Here is an 18,811-nt window from a genome sequence, read left to right as displayed (position 1 = left end):
TCTGTTAAGTATCCATTAAATAGCAGTGGCTGTCTCGACTTCGGAGGCTGCAGAGAAACGCACTGCCTGGAGAACGCAGGCGTGCTCTTACCTTGGGGATGTAGACCACAGAAAAGGCAAAAGGTGAACTCAAACGCTAGCGGAATCGAACTGAAGCCTTGTCGGTCCTTTACCTTTCCCCACCCTGGGACAGTGACTAAGTTCAGTGTGACCAGGTTCCAGCTCTTCCACCAGGCAGAAGTTACTAGCAAAGAACCTTCTCCATAAAGGAAGAGCCTTAGCAGGACAGTGCTGTAAACTGCGGAGCTTTATCGGGGGTAGGGGGAAGCCTGTTTGTGTAAGAACAGTTGTCTCCGACACCTTCACAGGTGGAAGGAAGGCAGGTGTTTCTAGTCAGCTCCAGTTCAGCCTCTTCTCTCAGCTGTAACAGTGCTCTCAACAAGAACCTTTCAACTGGTGGAACCTACTTCAGAGCAGGTTTGTAAGAGGGTTATTTTAACAGTATACAGCTCCGTCTTAAGAAGTTTATAGTAAAACATTGATATTCATGAGCAAATGGAACATGAGAAAGAAACCCTTGCTCCTTTGCAGTTCCCAGCTTACAGGTGCCTCTCTCAAGAGGTGACAAACCCAACCTTGGTCTCAAAGCTTACGCACCCAATGCTAAAAGCTCCCCTCGTGCGCCTACTTCTTCCGCGCAAGGGGCTGAGAAGAGTCAGCTAGTCACAGACTCAGTCCTGCGCCAGCCCTGCCCTCCTAGGTGAAGTGACTGCCTGCTACAGGCACTGCCCCCCCAGCCACTCTGAAACAGCAGTTTGATACCAGCTCGCTCTTCCTCTTTTTTTCCCCTTTCTAAAGCAAATGATGCAAAAAGTGATCTCGGCTGTAAAGCATCCTGCAGAGCTTCCTATTTGTGAGTGTTGTTTCCTACCTATATTTTGTTCTGCTTAGGCCACTTGTGGATGTTCCGCTAGAAAAGACGTGAACCAAGGGCTGTGAATTAAGTTTTCCTTCGCTAACACCCACCTCATTCGTACAAAAGAGAAGCTGAAGTGCAGAAGCAGACGTCTGTACAGCTGGGCCGGTCAGGAAAAGCCTCGCTCCTAGCACAAAAACACACTCAAAAGTCAGGCTGGCTGTTTGAATAAAGCAGATCTATTTCAGCACCATAACATTTTATTAAACTACGCTATCAAAGTCACATTGATGGCAGGGAGAACGTCGCTATCAGTGCATCTTTTCTGTACTAAGCCTGTATTCAGAGCATCCAGCACTTGCTGAGGAAAAGGACACTGAAACGGAATCCTTCATAGCCAGAGAGACAGTAGGAAACCTACAAAAGTCAGGGCAGTTGGGAGACCAAGGGGAAACACTTCGAGTCAAATCAGTCATGGAGGGTTATTTTTAAAAAGCATAACTGGTGTTTGTTAACTTCCTCATCTGAGATATGAAGATGCTGATAAACTGCAGTTTTTAAGTCGCATCCCCCGTCCCTGCAACTGCCCGTTCACAAACCCACACAAATATTGTGTACTGCTCCTTCACTTGTGAACTGTGATGCACACACTTGAATACAGCAGCTGGGAGTGTACTACAGTTATAAAAACCTGCTTCATCTTCTAGAACAAACAATAAAAAGTAGCAGAAATACATTCTATACAGAAGTAAAAAAAAAAAAACCAAAACCCCAAACAAACAGTTGAGTTTCAGACAAATATTAGAGTACATCAGGTTGAATTTAAAAAGTCTTACTTCTAACATCTATGTCGCTATTTCTAGTCTCCCCAAGCCACTGCTACGCCACACCGTAGCAACAGCTCGGAGCTGCTTTCTGGCACAAACAGGACACCCAGCCGCCTTTTTAAGCGGCATCCTCAGGAGCGGGTCACCTGAGAAGTTTGTTGTGACAAGCCTTCCAAAGGGCTGCAAGTAGAGGTTTGTATGAAATAAGGCTATTTTCAGTCTTCGCGTGAAGACTCGTATTTCAGTAACGTTTTGAACAGTGGAGACACAGTAAAGCAGTTGTCGTTCCACCACGAAGAGGTCAGGCTCTTGGCAGAACAGCAGAAGGTAAGGACAGTTCGCATTCAAGAGGCGAGGAACTTTACACATCGCTCTGCAGCGCGACGGGTCTCTGGAGTTCCAGCTTCAAATAACGTTCTTACGCCCAGCCAGCTGGGGGGTCCGCTTCACGGAGGAGTTCGGCAGTGCGTCAGCATTTTGGGGTGTCAGTAACACCCATCCTTCCAGGAGTCATCCTCAGCAGCCTGAGTGGTCTGTGCTGACTGAAGAAATCTGGTTTGAGAGACCAAAAAAAAGAAGTCACTAACAGCTAGAAGCAGCAAAGACCCCAGTGAGCTGTTGCTGCACGCAGGAACAGCTTGTTTGAGGTTTTAGTTTACACGGGGCTTCTACAACATCTGCCTTCTGGCAACATCAACATCTGCCTGCCGTCGGTAACCTGCTGCAGTCACCCGTGTGCACAGCTCGCGCGTCCCGTGCCCCAGCAGGCCAGCAGAACAGCAGCAGCAATTTCAGGCAGTTTAGAGAAATTAAGCGACTATTACTGGGTACTTAAAACAGCGACATATTTATCCTGCCCTGCTAAGTTATTAACACTGTTGTGGGTTTTTCCCATGACTGACTCCAAGAGAAATATTTTTCCCTGCAAATATGACTAAACACATGAAAAATAATCAGGTTGTACAAATTAAGAGATTAAAAATTCCCTTTTGAGTATTTTTTTTTAAGTAGATACAGTTCAATTTATCGAAGGCTACAACAGGACATTAAAAATCAACACGTACTTATTGCTTATTAGTCTGATACTGAATCAACGTAACTTCCCTCAATCATAAAAGTTTACACTACAATTGTACCGCAAACAAATAGCTGTAAAAAACCAGCTTTTGGCAACGTGGTAGTGGATTTACCACACGCAAAAGCACAGCGGATGCCTTAGGACAACGGGTAAGAGCAGGCTTTGCTGAAATGGCATAAAGCAGTCCGTGCACGTCGTTGTTAGAAGCATTTTGGAGGCCTTATTCTTTAAAGGGACTGAATATGTTCTAACGAAACAGCTGCTGCTTTAGACTATCTACAAACTTCAGGGATCCGCTGTCTAAATATTTAGGAAGCTAATCACAAAATTTAAAAGCTAGACATAGATGTCAAAAAACCATCAAAAAACCGTCCAAAAACCCATTGCAGCTTTCTGGATTAAGATGTGGCCCCTAAACCAGTTCAGACTCGTGCAACAAGAACAAAAATGGTACGTTTCCAGAAACCATTATTTATGCCCTGCTTTCACCCTGTTGTATGAAGATACTGTAACGATACAGAATCGTGCTTAAGACAAGCCTTGTTAATTTGTCCTACTTTTCAAACCCTTCTAAAAACTCATTAGGCCTTGGGCAATGCCCACCTGGAGTCCTAACGAAAGACTAAGGAAGGGAAAAAAAAACCTGGTACCAAACTTATTTTACCAGTAGCAGAGTTACAGAGGCACCAAAGTAGATCATCTGGGAAGATGATTATTATATTAACAGTAAAGAGAATTTATTAGTCCATTGGAAGAGTTCTTTCCCTTCCCAAAACCAGATGTACGCACCAAATAAATATGTGCCATAACGTTCATTTCTTATAGAAATAAGTTTTGAGCCTATGCCTCTTCATTTTCCTGGATAATTACCTTTGTTTAAAGAAAGCACTCATTTTTTTAAACAGATGGAATACTGAAATACCGAACCGTTTGGTCACAGATTACATGGTAAAAAGGGGTATCTCACCCAGAAGCTGAGGAGTCCCAGCCTGTCAGTTCACACACACATCCACGGAATTTAATTTTAGTGGTATTTAAAGGAACTGCAGCCCTTTGCTTCTTGACTGGGGGCAAAGTACTCAACGTCCATGAACCTTCCAGCTAAGTGCCACCCTTTCTTTAAGGGCTCCCCAACCACAGCCCTACATATAATCAGTAGCTCTGACCCAACTCTGTACCCGTGTCACACTTTGAAATCCGAGATGAACATCACTTTATAAAAAAGCGTTTTAATCTGTGAAATAAAGGCAGACATTCAAGTCTGAGGCTTGCAGTCTCACGCTTACCTCTTGTTCGGTGGTGTTGGCTTGCTCTTGGGCACTGAGATTCCTCCAACAGACGTGCGCGCTTTAATGGGTGAGTTTTTTGCCACAGTGACCATATTACTGCTTCTGGTAGCGCAGCTGCTACTGGAAGAGCCTGTACTAAGCGAAGATGCCTGTGGTTTTCGAACTCCACTAACAGGACTTGTGTAACCGCAGGCTTTTACTGGCTGCCTGGGCGTTAACAGAGAGTTTGTGCATGACCCTGCTTTCATCGGCTGTCGCACCGTTAGGGGAGACTGCCCAGCACTGGAGGAGTACCTGAGCTTACTGGGAGCCAGACCTAGAAATGGAACAACAAAAGGAAGAATAACCCAGTTGGCAACAGTATTTTAAGAACACTTCAGGATACCGGGCCTTTTAAGGGCCTCGGGTTTAGTCAGGTCGGTTAAGCAGACAAATGAAATCAACTGCAGCGGTGTGTGTGGAGGACGGGGCACTGACCTGCTGACCGTTGCTGAGTTCTTGGAATTCGACTGCTTGGCACCTGCAGATCTGACTCCAAGCTCCGACTGCTCCGCACAGACTCCAAAGCTCGGAGGCTCGTCCTGGCCAGGTTGGGCATGCTGTGGCGCATCTCCTCTGAAATCAAGAGCAAATTCTCTGTTTGCTGCTTCTGGTAGCAGTGGAGATATATAATGGTTTAGACTACCTCCTGAAAAACTTATGCACTTAAAAGTAGACAAGCGTGTAACTAATTCTTAGCTTCCACTAAATAGCAGCGCTTCTCAAATGTATGTGTCAAAATTCTTTTCATTGACTCATGTCAAAAGCTCACAACGAGCTTACCTTCGCTGTTTGCATACTTGAGCCGGTCTTGCATCGGACTTTGCACAGATCTCCTTGGGGGACGGATTCGGGAAGTCGATGACCTGCCATAATCTGCACTGGAAGAAGGAGACTGACATCGGGGTGAACTGAGCGGAGATGGTGAGTATCTGTGAGCGCTACGGTATGACAGGGAACAATCATAATCGTCCTCGTCCTCAAGGCTGTATGTATCGAACTCCTGGTCACTGTAGGTACCTCTTCGCAGAGAGTGAAGGGAGGCACTGGAACTGCGACGTGATACAGAAGCAGAGCTGGAGGCACAATCCTGACGGAGACCTGGAGGTAGAGGGCAACATGGCTCAAAGTCATCATACTTTAAAATAGAAATTCCTTACCCAGTTGCAATGCAAATTCAGAAGCAATGCTTTTATCAGTGATTCATTTCACCTTGGAAGGAGAGTCAAGTTAATAACTCTCTTTACCGGAGACACTCACAAGCATATGGAATCTCTAAACTGGAACAGTGTCACCTATATCAGTACTGTTTAATCAGAGCAAATTGACCTGAATTACTCCTTATGTCACATACACAAGCAGCTGTGATTGCGGACTATCTATTGCCATGCAAGCTCTGTTAGGTTAACTAGGTAGAGGAGTCTAATTTCCAGTATGAATTTTTTAGTTCAATTAATTATGCGCCCACCAGCATTTCAACAGGTTGAAACAAAGATTTGAACTTCTGCCTCCAAGTGAAAAAACACCTGCTTTTTATTGACCCCTGCAGTGCAACTGTCTGGTTTGTTTACGGGTCCTCCCCCAACTTACGCCTTTATTTAAGCTTTTCTTGCCTAACAAAGTACAAGCAACTTCTTACCGAGAACTAATTTAGCGAACTGGTTGAAGGGACTTTTGAGAAAGGCGGCAGGTAAAGTTCTGAAAAACCCTCTTCCCAGTGCAGTCCCTTCACTGCAGGGATTTAAAAAAAAAAGCGCGGAAGCATTCCCCACTCTTCTCCCTTCACAAAGCAAATATGAGAAGCTTCCATCGTTCTGAGGATGAAGCGATTTTCATATTTCACTGCAAACTTTGTAATGTGACAGGATTTCCTTGACTTTTTTTTTTTTAAAGGATCACAACACATAAGAGAAAATATTCAAGTTTAGAAAGAAAAAGGCTGTTATTTGCTTTATTCACTTTAATACAACTTTTCCTCAGCTGCGCTCGCGGGTAATAAACCAATAAGAAGATCTTATTGTCTTTTGGTCTTTTTGGTCTCATATTCCAATTCCTAGATCATAGTGTTTTTTAAATTTCTAAACGCACAGTACTGTAAGTCAATGTTCTCCAAAAGAAAAACACCATTCATTCTCTGTTTCCTGTAAATCAAATTATTGATTAATTTGCACAGAAAAACAGATCCAACCACTTTGTTCCACCTTGACCTTCAATTAGGACCTCATCCAAATCACGCTGAAGTCAATAGAAAGTTTACCAATGATTTAATGGGAACTGGATCAGGGCCCTGAAATCCCCACACGCTGGGACACAGACAGGTTTTATGCTTAAGTTAAATTTGCAGAGCTGTCTCCGAGCACTTTACCAGAGCAAAACTTAAATTGTAATTTCAGCTTTTTCAGTTTTAGTACTCTTGAACTCTTGGTTTTACTCAACACAGCAGTGAAATACTACTTGCATCTTCTGTGAAATAAACAACTTGTAAAATTCAGTCCTCTAGACAGCTTCTAATATGATTTCAGGCTGCAGTTAGGCAGCCTGCTCAGAAAAACAAAAATTTACAAGCAAAAAATTTTGCTGGGTTATTTTTTCAGCTGGATCAGTTCCCCAAACCAGTAGACAGCACAGTCACGCAGCTGCTTGTGGTTGCTCAAGCGAGGGGACAGCAACCAGACAGGCAACTGTGAGCTGCTGCTGCTTAAACTGCCACTATTATGAAACAGTTACTCATAAAACTTCACCTGTACTTCAGAGACAATCTGGGATGGAATATTTTTGAATATCAAAGGGCGCTTACATATTTAACAAAGTGGGGTTTTGGATAATGCTTTCAAGACCATCCTCTGCTTTAAGAGGTGTAATCTTGAGAATGCTATGCAACCGCTCAGTTTAAGTGGCAGTCTGGGTCTGTATATTTTTAAAGGAAGCCCCTGCAAATCACAAACATTTCAAATGATCTATTAAATTATTTTTTTGTTGGGGAAAGGGAGAAGAACAGTTGGGATCCATCTACATGTCTCTACAGTTCTAAAACTGTAACACAAAGGAGATGGCTGTCACTTACTTTCTTCCTGAAGGCGTGCCATAACCTGGACATCAGTCAAGTCCTGCAGTTTGTATCCCATGGAGATGGAGTCATCAGATGTGCTCAGCTCACTGTCCACAGACGACTGAGAGCTCAGCGCAGAATGCATGCTCAAGTAACCTTTAGGAGGGAAGAGGAGGGAGGAACACAAAAAGCATTCAGACATCCGCATACAAAACAAGAACGAGCAGCAGAGTATTTACTCCAGTAATAAAATCAGTGCAGTTGGGAAGTTGAGGTGTGGTTGCTAGAAATAACGAAGAAGTCAGAAATTACTTGAGAACACAATGCTCAGTATTTTAACCTGCAATTTTCAGAAGGCAGACTGTGTGGGGAGAAAATTGTGGACTTCTGTCCAGAAGGTGGCAAAGGAACACTTGGTAATTTTGAGCTTAGAAACACCCTTTAAAAGATCAGTATTATTTCAGCCTATTTTGAGAAAGGGGCAACTATTGATCTAGATATTAAGCAGCAAAGTTATACAAAGTGCTTGCTGGGGTGTTGGTGAGCGGTCATAGGAGTAAGGATCCAAATGGCTTTCAGTACAGTACCTCAAGAAATCAGTCATGCAATCTGCTTATGCAAAGAGGAGTTTACACTAGATTGCCTCCTCCCCATTCCTGAGGTTTATCCATTTTTTTCCTCTCGTCATAAACCAAACTCTCTCTTACAGGGAAGGATATAGCTTGTTCATACAGTAGGTCATAAAAAACAAACTGGAAGGATCTTTCCACCAGGGAAGTTTTTCCAGGAGTCAGGCATTAGGAAGAGGAACAAATAATTTTCCTTTTGAAGAATAATAATAAAAATATCATCATAATCATCATTAAGTGCAAACTTTTACCTGTTAGTACTTTTTATTAAGTCAAGCAAGTCAGTATTTTCCATGGCATAGGAGTACTACTACTTGCTACTGAAATAGGGAGATGAGAACAAGCCGGGGTTATAACACTTCGGGGTTATACTGGTACTTGTCCTTCAAATGTGGGAGGCTTCTAAGTAGCTCTACGCACAGAAGTGTGGTACCGCAACTGCCTTTGGTTTTCCTCGGATGCGACCCTTCCTGGCATCTGGGATGACTGTTGATGCAGGAAGGCTAAGCATCGCCTAGCAGTTAGCTTATCTCCGTCTGCAGATGGCAGGCAGATGCAGGCAATGATAGGAGAATCTTGCTACCACTCCATCAATGTTAATTTTGACTCGAGGTAGTATCTTTGAGAGGGAGCATGCAATGGCGAGCATACCTCCCTCTTCTTTTCCCATTTTATAACTACCATACGGCTTTGTATTTAAAAAAAAACAACACACAACCAAAAAACCAAACACCCCACATCCCTAGAAAGATTTTTGGAAACACAGAAGGATTAGTGAATGTAAAACCTCTACGTGGCAAACGTGCTTATCTATGCCACATGTTACAAAATACCATAATATGCTCCTAGCATAACTAACCCTCGAACACAGACACATTAGCCCATATAACTTACAGAGCTATTTTAGGAGAGAGTACATCATTACCTTAAATTAATTCCAAGACAAGGTTGCAATCAGTACTATATAGACTTAGACCCACCAAAAAAAAAAAATTTAAAAACCACAATCTGACAGAAGATCAGATAGAGCGAGTAGATATGCAAGAGCCTAAGAGCACGCAACATCACTTTCAGCTAGAGTAGGCTTAAGAAATACAAATCCTGCTCAAGCAGGGATTCGAGATCGTCACTTAAATAAAAAGCAACAAGCAGGCTGTAGCACACCAGCCACCGAATCAAGAATACAAGTCAGCCTCCCAAAGCATCTGTACGATGTCATTCACCATTGACTTTTACTTCAGCTCACGCAGTTTTGCCTGGTGTGTTCTAATAAGTCTTGAAAGCAGTGCACCTTCTGAATAGAGTAATTCTCAACGGTGATGCTAGAAATAAAACATTTTGTCTGTTCTTGGCAAAACATCTAAAAACCATTGCTGAGCAACCCTTTCAAAACAATGGTTAATTCCAGTCAGGCAGGAAAAAGCAGCAGGTTCCCAACATTATTTCTTCAACCAGTTTTGAAGAGTAGTAACTGATGACATGGAAAACACACGTTTGAAGTCCAGGTGTAAAACAAATTTCTTAGGTGGACGTTGAGCAAACTGCTTTGCACCAGTAAGCCTCAAATTCCTCATCTGAAAAGGCGTAAAGTTTTCCCAGTTTCAAGGTGCTTACATAATACAGTGATAGCAGTGTGACTAGTGTAAGGGGTGCGTCTGTGCGTGCGTGTGTTACACTAACACACACTCCAAGTCGGGACACTCCAGTATTAAGACTGCACGACTGTATAACATAATCCCGTCTCTTTCCTTCTGGTGTCAGGAAAAGACACTTGTAAGCAGCTGAAATAAAGCCAACATCAGAGTAGGGATTGCACCTGTAGGATGTAGTATACCGAATAAGCACAGGTTTCCTGCTGTAACTAACACCTTCTTTAATACTAGAAGTGGTATTGTTAATACAGCTGTATCTTGAATACAGCTTTTTAAAAAGCAAAGTTCCCAATTCAGTTGTGTATGTTTAGTTTGGTTGTTGCATTTCAAATTGCAGGGCTATTTAAAAACAGTCAAGGAGGGGAAGAAAAACATTCACATTCTTTCATCAGTAAAAACTGCTGTGGCTCAACATTGCAAGATGAACTGATTATGGTTTTCATTACAGAAACGTCAAAATATACCACATCTGGATTTTGTAAAAGGGGTTTTTGTTTGGTTTTTAAGGGAAGTTACTGTTAAACATTTCTCATTTGAACGGTAGGGAAGCTCCATTTTTCTTAGAAATAAAATTAGGTTCGAGTCAATCAAGTTGGCAGTGAACTTCAAATTCATGTTAGCACTTACACAAGTCACAAGGGAAGAGCCACCAAACAGATCAAGTGAACTCTCATGTATAAACCTACAGGGACAAAGCCTGTTCTATACTTGGGTTTTTATTTAGCACCCTTGACGACTTCAGCAGATCTGCAGAGTGAATGAATAAGTCTAGAAGTTGCACAGACACTTTGGTTTTACGCATCAGTAACTGTTTCTGTGTAAAAAGGTGGTTAGACCTAGATCGCCAACCAACCTCGTATTAAAAACAAGAAATTGATTTAGAGATTTTTCCCTGCAGAAGTCAGCTTGCAAAAATAATCAGTCCTACATGCATCCTTTTGTTTGCAAAATAGAGATAAGTGTTAATTTCTGTTTACAGCAGAAAACCAGCAGATCTCAAAAGCATACCTGCAGCTGTGAAAACATCCATATGCAACCCTTTTTTTTTTTTCTTAAAAAAGGTTCACTTAACATCAAGTTTCAAGCCAGAAACTGTTAAACATGCTTTATGTTTTTAAACATGCAAATTAGGATATAGCAATTTCCACAAAACCCAAACAAATCAAGGAAGACTCCTTTGATAATAAAGCCAAGAGGCAGAGCATTTGTACTGGGAAGCCGAGCATGAACTGCATCAAGGATCAACGAAGCTCCTGAAAGAGCCTACACGGACTCCTTAGGCAGCAGCTTAAATGCAAAGGCAGACCTGAGGCCAAGCCGTTCAGGAGAAGCTTCATTATCATACCTACAAATAGAGGCTTCTAACGAGAATTCTGTGTAAGTTGCCTCTCAGGTAGGAAATCTGACTCCAAACACAATTAAGCCTGATGGAAAGCTTTTGTTATTTTGTGATTAGCTGCCCACTCAGCCAATTTAAAGGCTTATCCCAGAGACTACGCCTTTTATCTTAAAGCACATGGCTTCTTTCTGTTGCCTACATTAATCAATATTTTCAAAATAAACTGCACAAACTCTCAAGCCTGAAAACTGAGTCCAAGTAACACTATAAAGTTAACACCTACATATGATAACATTATTCAAGAGCAGCATTTTCTTTGCCCCAATAGCTTTTTTCTATTTTAAGTCACTTAAAATTAGTACAACTTATAAATATATAGGAAGTTATAAAAACAAAAACATGAACTAGCTACAAGGCATTTAGAATGCAAGGAGGTTTTCTCCCACACAGCAGATGAAACCCATGTCAGTAAGTGAGCAAATTAAAAGGAGAAAACCCCATGGGTGGACTTGCATCTCTTGACAACTTTTCCCTGCGTCAATTAGTAATACTCCTTGCATTTTAAACACTACAAGTTTGCACTGCTCTATTGACACGCCATACCTGAGCTGCCACAGGTTAGTAGTGCTTTGTTAGTCGATTTGAGATGCCCGGGAGAGTTTAGTGCATTGCTACAGGAGCCTGTCTCTGTATTCAAATTATGTGCGCTTGGTGATGCCAATGGACTGCAATACAGGTTTTTCCATCTACTGGCTAGAAGGAAAAATACAAAAAAGCCATAAAAGTTATCAAATTATTTTTAAAAACAAAGAGCATAAGATAAAGAAAGGCATCAGATCAAACAAAATTAAATATTGTAACAGATGCACTTCAAATAAGACATCTTGACGGTGTCAGTTACAAGATGTAGGACGCAAAGCAGAGCCTGTTCCCTTGCTCGCTCTCCCCTTTAACCTGTTTTGTCACTTCTGAAGACTTCCAAGAATAACTACTGACAAACTTGGCTTTAAAGCAGCCATGCATTTCTGAAAGTTTCAGTGCTGGTCTTCAAAGATGACTGTTTTCATAAATATCTGTCACTTCGACACCCCATCCTCATTTTAAAGAGCTCCATTGAACTTTATATTTACACGTGTTATTTTGAATTTTTAATGATGGAATCAAAACAGCATTAAACCACAAAAGCTATGCCTTTAGATTAAAAGGAGACCAAATTAATATGAAAAACAACCATTCTGAAACATTTATTCCACACACAGACTCGCATACGAGTTAGTGAAACAATCAAAATAAGCCAGGTAGCAAAACTTTGTGCATCCGTGCTTACTGAAGTTGGAAATAAGCAGCTTCAACGCTAAGGAAATCACTCAGTCTATGATCTGGATATATTCAAGGGGCTGCTGAATTGCCCACCGAACCCTTACCACTGAGAGAACAGCAGCCAAGAAAATAATGAAGATTCACTATATAAATAGTTTTCTTTCTTATTTCCCCTACAAATATAAAGTCAGACTGTTTTAGTTAAAAAAGAGTGGTAGAGTACAAATAAAGTCTGATACCTTTCAGACAGAAAGCAAAGAGTTAATAAAATGAACCTGCAGTGGAGATGGTTTATAAAAGTAGATGAAGTTTGTTCTCAAGCTACATTCAGTTATCTCAAATCAGGAATTTCAAGGCTAAACTCAAAATAAGCCTGATTACAAGCAGTGCCAAAACACTGTTAGTATGTAAGCTTAAAACAGAACAAAAGAGTGGCGCCTCAGCCTTCAAATCACCGAGGTCAAATTACTGGTCAAACTGAAATCAAAATTATTGCATTCACATAGAAGACAAAGCCAGCCAATTCAAAACCCAGGCAGACAACAACTTTGTACCAAACTGGGGGTTGTATTTTCAGCAGTTAAGAACATCACTGAACTTCAAAACATTAATTCTCTCAGAAACTTCACTTTTTCAAACACTGCTAACCACAGCTTTTGTGTTTAGATGTTCACGAGTCAGACTAGACAGATGAGGTTGCAACACGTCCTGCTCCGCAACGTTTTTCAACGATGAGTTGTTAGAAGGAAATAATAAAACTAGTCATCCCTCCAGCTGCAGGGTAAATCACAGCTGCCGATATGGGAAAGCTATATGATATAGGAAAGGATTGCTTATTCACTTCAAACCCCTCAGTGTCTTGGCTATCAGCGATTCAGCCCGGGACTCGCACATTTTACATACAAACCCGGAGTGCGTTTGGAAAGACAAAGGTAGGATATCCACCAGATGGATTCCAGGTGATGCACTACAGATACGTAGAAATAGAATAACCTTCTTATTTTTGTAATGAAGTAAACTATGCATCTATTCTAACAGCTCTTACATCAGCGAAAGGCTAATATGGGATTGATCCTGCTGTGCCCCGAAAAAGGAGAAGAACAAACACAAACCTATGACCCCAGAATACTGACTATGACGGTGGTATCCGACTACTGAACAGAACGCTCCATAGCGTTTTCGTTTCAGGCAGATTAAGTAAGGGATTTTCCCTCAGTGGTTAAGTTACACAGGTGAAAGCCACCATGAAGTGCTTTTAGGGGATGATAAAACTGGAAGAAAAACTAGGTTTCCAAGTGACACCATTTCTTCAAGTTACAGATTTTAATGTTTCATTATTGTAAGCGTTGAGCATCAGACAAATATTTTACCCAGGTAATAATACTAACGGTAAGATACGGTAAGAATAATCGCCATCAGAAACACACAACAACACTAGAACTTTTTAGATAGAAAAAAGCTGCAATAATAGTTTCATATGATTCTCTTCACCACTCCCCAAAAGCACATTTTTTTCCTCTACATATTTTTACGTTAAAGATGTTTAAATATTTAAAAAAAAAAATCAAGAGCCTGAAAACACTAAAATATATTTTAGTGTTTAGGCTCTGAACATATTAGAAAGCCAGAAAGCAAGGTGGTCAATTTGGCAATTAATTTGAAATGCCTGTATTTGCGTCTTAAAAAATACATAGACACAAAACATCACAGTTCAGTTGGTTTCATCTGTTCCTTGTAATCAGCATAGTTTTCTTAACGTTTACAGAATGACCTCTTACCTTCATCAGTTGAGGCATTACCAACGTAAACCAAAAGCAGGGAGGTTTTTATACAATAACAAGCACGGCTGTACAAATATGCACCAAAAGCACAAGATCCGAAGTGCTATCCCTGCAGACACTCTCCACTACAGAAAGCACAAACTTCCATGTTTCCTTTGCTTTACAGGTTCTCAATAACGTAAAGTACACAAGTGGAAATAAAAGACACTTGAAGCAGCAATGCTTATAGTTTACGTACCTTGATCAAGCCTGTTTATTAAAGTTCGGCAGGCTGCTTCTGTCTCGGGACTGGGATTATCCAACACCTGCCGGCACCATTTTAAAGGTGAGTCTGTTTTCTGATCTGTAGTAGATTTTCTCGGGGACACATAGAGCCTTTGCAAGGATTGAAAGGAAACAGTAAGAAATGCTCATTAACTCAAAGCATACAGCCACTGAAGTAGCATTTACTAAAGTATACCAAACAGTAAGCAATAGGAAAACTATCCAAATTAAAAACGGGAAAAAAAATCAAGTTTAAATTGTATACTATGACTCAGAAACAAAATTTACTATCACAATAATAAAATCCACTTAAAGACAGCTTCACAGAGAAAGTGCACAGCCTCTGCAAGGCAAGGTTCAAGTCTGGGCTGTTGGAATACTACTAAAAGTTAAGTTGTCGGTATACTCACCATCACCTGTCACCCCTGCCTCTCCCTCCCAAAAACCCATCTCATGACAAAGCCAGCAAGGGTGAGGAGGTGGTTCTAACTTGAGATTCAAGGTGATCTACCTTCAGAAGGCTAACTGTTGTATTTTTTGTTTAAAACCCGCGGCTCTGGATATTCCACCTGCATTGCACTGCAGGCAACACTTGTCTCCTATCTCCTAACAGCAGCCCTCTGAGACACTGAACGAATAGTAAGAAGTCTACTCTCAGATTTCAGGGATAAACCATTTAATTGGAAGACTTAGAAATTTTCAGACAGTTAGGAAGTATGACTGTATGCTACCTTTCCTTTTTTTTTTTATTGTAAGGTAAGATAAGTTTTCCTAAAGCCTACATTTTTGACAGTTCTAATACACCTAGCACTGTTTTGCATATACACACAGGATTAGCCTTACGTACAGACAGGTTTAATCATCTTATAGTCTTGGATTATTTACAACTGATCTTGTGTAAAGTAGCATCTTAACCATTTTTCACAAGTAGAAAATTTCTCTCAAAAAAGGTCAAAGGGTATAGGAGCCAGATTGAAAAGCAACTCAAGAATTCTACTTACATATCCCACATTTGCATTTTTAAAGTCAAAAAATCCCAACAGAAAAAAGCACCCTATATTTTAACATATAAAGAGCAACACACCTAAAACTTGGGGGGGGGATCAGAATTGTGTACATATAAAAGTTAAACAGTTTTTAATTCTTGCATGTCACTTGGAGAAGAACACCCTCAGGTAGAGGGCATCGGGATCTCAACCAATCAATAGGATGAGAGAGGCGGGAATAGAAAGAAGCGCAGTCATTAGCAGAATCTGCCCACAGAGTCAATACATTTCCTGCGTATAATAATACGTACCTTCCTTTAACATTAGAGTTCCAGCTAAGTAATCTTAACACGCACATGTTAATATATTTACTGTGCCATGAATGCACTGCTACAATAAGATATTTAATATAGTATTCTACTGAAGTCATTCAAAGGATCATAAAAAGGATTCACAGGTAGGAAGGTAAGCTCTGTGATGACGAACTTAAGGACCTGCATCTGCGATTTCTGGGAGAGTCTGCGAGGCGATTACCTCTGAACTCAATAAAAAAAAGCAGAGAGGAGATTTCTGAAAGCGGAAACTTTTTTGATCTTGTTAACAAGGCCTTAAGATTCTTCCGCTTAACTTTCGAACTACTGAATTTGTCCACAATGTAGTTTCTTAGAATTAAGTGTACCAGAAGAAGAAGAAAATTTCCAAGTCTTTGAAATTGTGTAGATATCAAACACCTTTCTAGAAGGGATACGCTTTGAGACTAAATTTGGGGGGATGAATATACAGGAACCTGATTGAGAAGTTTAGGTGTCATTTGCGGACGTGAAGTCTAGCTCTTGGGTCCATCTTTCTCAATAATATCCCTGCCCCGACCCAGACCCATCTTTTTCAGGGAGTAGAGATTCAGTCTCTTTAGTCATGTCTCATACAGAAGCTTTTTTCATACCAAGCTTCACACGAAACCACATGCAAATAAAAAAAAAAATCCAAACCCTAATTTGCTATTGGCAAAATAAATGCTGAGAAACGTGAACACAAATATTCCTGAATCTGCAATGTCCTCTTTTATGAAAAACCCCACAAACATATCTTGCTGCATTTCTGCACGGGCAAATGAGCATTACAACCACTCAGATCCAATAAAACAGAGAAAGCAAAGCACTCTCTCTGGGTTTGTTTCACAGTTCAGGCCAAAAAAGCAGCAACAAAACCATCAAACAAAAAAAAGATGGCAATAGCCTCCTTAGGCAGGTCACGCTGTTCTTCACATATTTTAGGTTAAGGGAGAAAATCCTGCTCTACTTGAGGAAGAATTAGTTCTACCCAGCTCCTTCCACACTTCTAATCATGTTTCTACCCAGGACTCTGTCAGCTGAAAATGGTAACGCTTGTTTGATTGCTAGAACCGTTTCCACATGGAGCAGAGCTACCTGCTTCCCAGGCTGTCGGAGGCCTCTGTAGTCTGCCAGGACACTCATTTTTCAGCCGACAAGTCTATTGGCAAGCGATGGTCTCACTTACAATTTCACTAAACTCAATTAAGTAAGCACAACTCAATTTTTCAGAGCACTGACAGGCAACTTATAAAAAAAGAGGAATTCACAGCGTCAGGTTTACTATTTTCCATTTTAAGTAGCTTTGGGGAAGGATTCAGCATAGTTAGCAAGCTAACTTCTCAATATATGCTGGCATAGCTCATTCTTCTGGAGCACTGCACACCATCAGCTGATAAACTAGAAACACCAGCCCCACAAATAGAAGTGAGTATTTTTCTGGACACAAGATTAAGAACCAGAAGTCACCTTTTACTAGAGCCCCCCCCAAGTGTCATCCTCCATTAGCCACCGTGGCACAGCTGCCGCAGCAGCAGAGGCCAGGTTAACACAGTATTAATACGTTTCTAGCTGAACTAAAACAGGCTTTCTTCTGAAAGAGCTTTTTGTGATAAGCTAAACTCGCTCTGCTCTGTTTAAAACTATGCAGAATTTTATTTCTGGTACTTTTATCCTCTGAGGCTGTTTGATTTGTCAGGTTAACCTAATCCAATAAGCATTGGAAAAAATGTACTCAGGCATGCCATTAAGTATGCATACGACTGCCAGCTAACGAGTCAGCCAAAGTCTTTTGGGTTTAACAAATACCTCATTACTGAATAAGCTTTACCTTGCATTTTGTTCCTACAACTCAGCAGTTTGGGTGTGAAGCATGTTCTGTTTAAATGGCAAAAGGTTATGCTTTGAATATTTTCTTTTGTCAAATTGCAGATGACAATTAAGAAGTTATTTAGATAGTTACAAGGCCTAAGACAAAAATTCAGAAAGTAAACATTTGGGCATATATTCTTAATTTGATGTATTGGGGTTTTGCTGCATTAACTTATTAAATATGAATGAGATTTTCTTCAGCTTCTGTGAGGAAACCCCTTCGATAAAGCATCTTTCGCTTCTGCTTACTAGTGTATGTGTTTCACTTTCCCATATAAAGTATTTTATGAAATGCACCTCTGGTAAGAGCCAAGTAGTTTGAGTTATGCAGCAAGCACAACATGAGATTTTTCTTCCATTAAGAATGTAAGCACTCAAAAATAAATTTCTGGGATTCTTTGCACTTCATTCCAACATATTCCAATGTACTAAAAAGCAGAGCATCTTCTAGAGATACTGTTTTTCTTTTGGGGTCAATGTCACAGGAGGATTTATGGGAGTTAATGGCCACTATTATTTGATTTTGAAAATACTGCTTTAAATAAAAAAAACCCCAAGAATCTAGAAAAGACTATGACAGCTTTCTCAAATTGCACACTGCACTGAAAAAAAAGCATCTTCACAATTTAGTAACACATCAGATCAATTATAAGAGTGCAAGCCATTATTGCCTGAGAATTTAAGATCCTAATCATGCAGAATATTTGCACTAGTAAATCTATAGATCATAAGAAGAGAATTCAGGCAAAAGCTCTATAACTAGTCCATTAGTAAATTAAACTGAAAGTCAAATGAACCTCAGTTTTTAAGATACATGCTTGGTTTATTGTACACCTTCCATAGCACTTACCACCAGTAGCTACAGCGGTACCAAAATGGCAGACATTGCACCGATTATCAAACCTTTGAGTTGTATACATCAATGCAAGGAGAAAGAGACCTGAGGTAGCTAAATATGTTTAGAACAATTTAGGTTTATAAGATATGCCTCCATGAAGTGCTAAGAAGGCAGCTAAATTCTTCTATAAAGCGTGTATTTCGAACAGATAATGCATTCATTTTCCTTTCCTTTACATATCAGACTTCAGAGAGTTGATTTTCAGATTTATTACTGCGCTTATGCTGTTCTAATCTCAAATCTAAACACTACTGTTGAACAGAAATACCAATACGGACAATATAGTGTTGTGGAAAACAACAGTGAAACAATGCTGTCCAGGTCTTGAAATGATAGAAACATAAGAGGAAAAAATGAGAAAAATCCTGTGGAAAACACTCCACACAAAAACATTGTAGTATTAGCCCAAGTAGAGGTTTGAGCCTTTATTCCCAGGAAACAGAAATTTGAAAGATAGAAAAAAATTACACTGTAAAACCCAGAAGAGGCACCACTTTCTCAGGTCTATCTAGTGACTAATCATGCTGAACAAAATACCGAAAG

At 40.5% G+C, this 18,811-nt stretch overlaps 1 protein-coding gene across 1 annotated transcript in view; it reads right to left on the bottom strand.

The window, feature by feature from the left end:
* Positions 1–1,161: 1,161 nt before the first annotated feature.
* Positions 1,162–18,811, bottom strand: part of LOC103925889 (SLAIN motif-containing protein-like) — a 23,633-nt gene continuing 5,983 nt past the window's right edge. The window contains exons 2-8 of the mRNA XM_009334688.1: positions 14,158–14,294; positions 11,422–11,571; positions 7,214–7,354; positions 4,933–5,250; positions 4,588–4,725; positions 4,108–4,426; positions 1,162–2,295 (exon numbers count right to left, since the gene is read on the bottom strand). Coding sequence (XP_009332963.1) covers positions 2,229–2,295; positions 4,108–4,426; positions 4,588–4,725; positions 4,933–5,250; positions 7,214–7,354; positions 11,422–11,571; positions 14,158–14,294 — 1,270 coding nt within the window. The 3' untranslated portion in view covers positions 1,162–2,228. The remainder of the gene's footprint in view (positions 2,296–4,107; positions 4,427–4,587; positions 4,726–4,932; positions 5,251–7,213; positions 7,355–11,421; positions 11,572–14,157; positions 14,295–18,811) is intronic.

Source organism: Pygoscelis adeliae, unplaced genomic scaffold (genome assembly GCF_000699105.1).
Source record: "Pygoscelis adeliae isolate BGI_AS28 unplaced genomic scaffold, ASM69910v1 Scaffold412, whole genome shotgun sequence".
NCBI classification, from domain to species: Eukaryota; Metazoa; Chordata; class Aves; order Sphenisciformes; family Spheniscidae; genus Pygoscelis; species Pygoscelis adeliae.
This window is presented reverse-complemented; position numbering and strand designations above follow the sequence as displayed.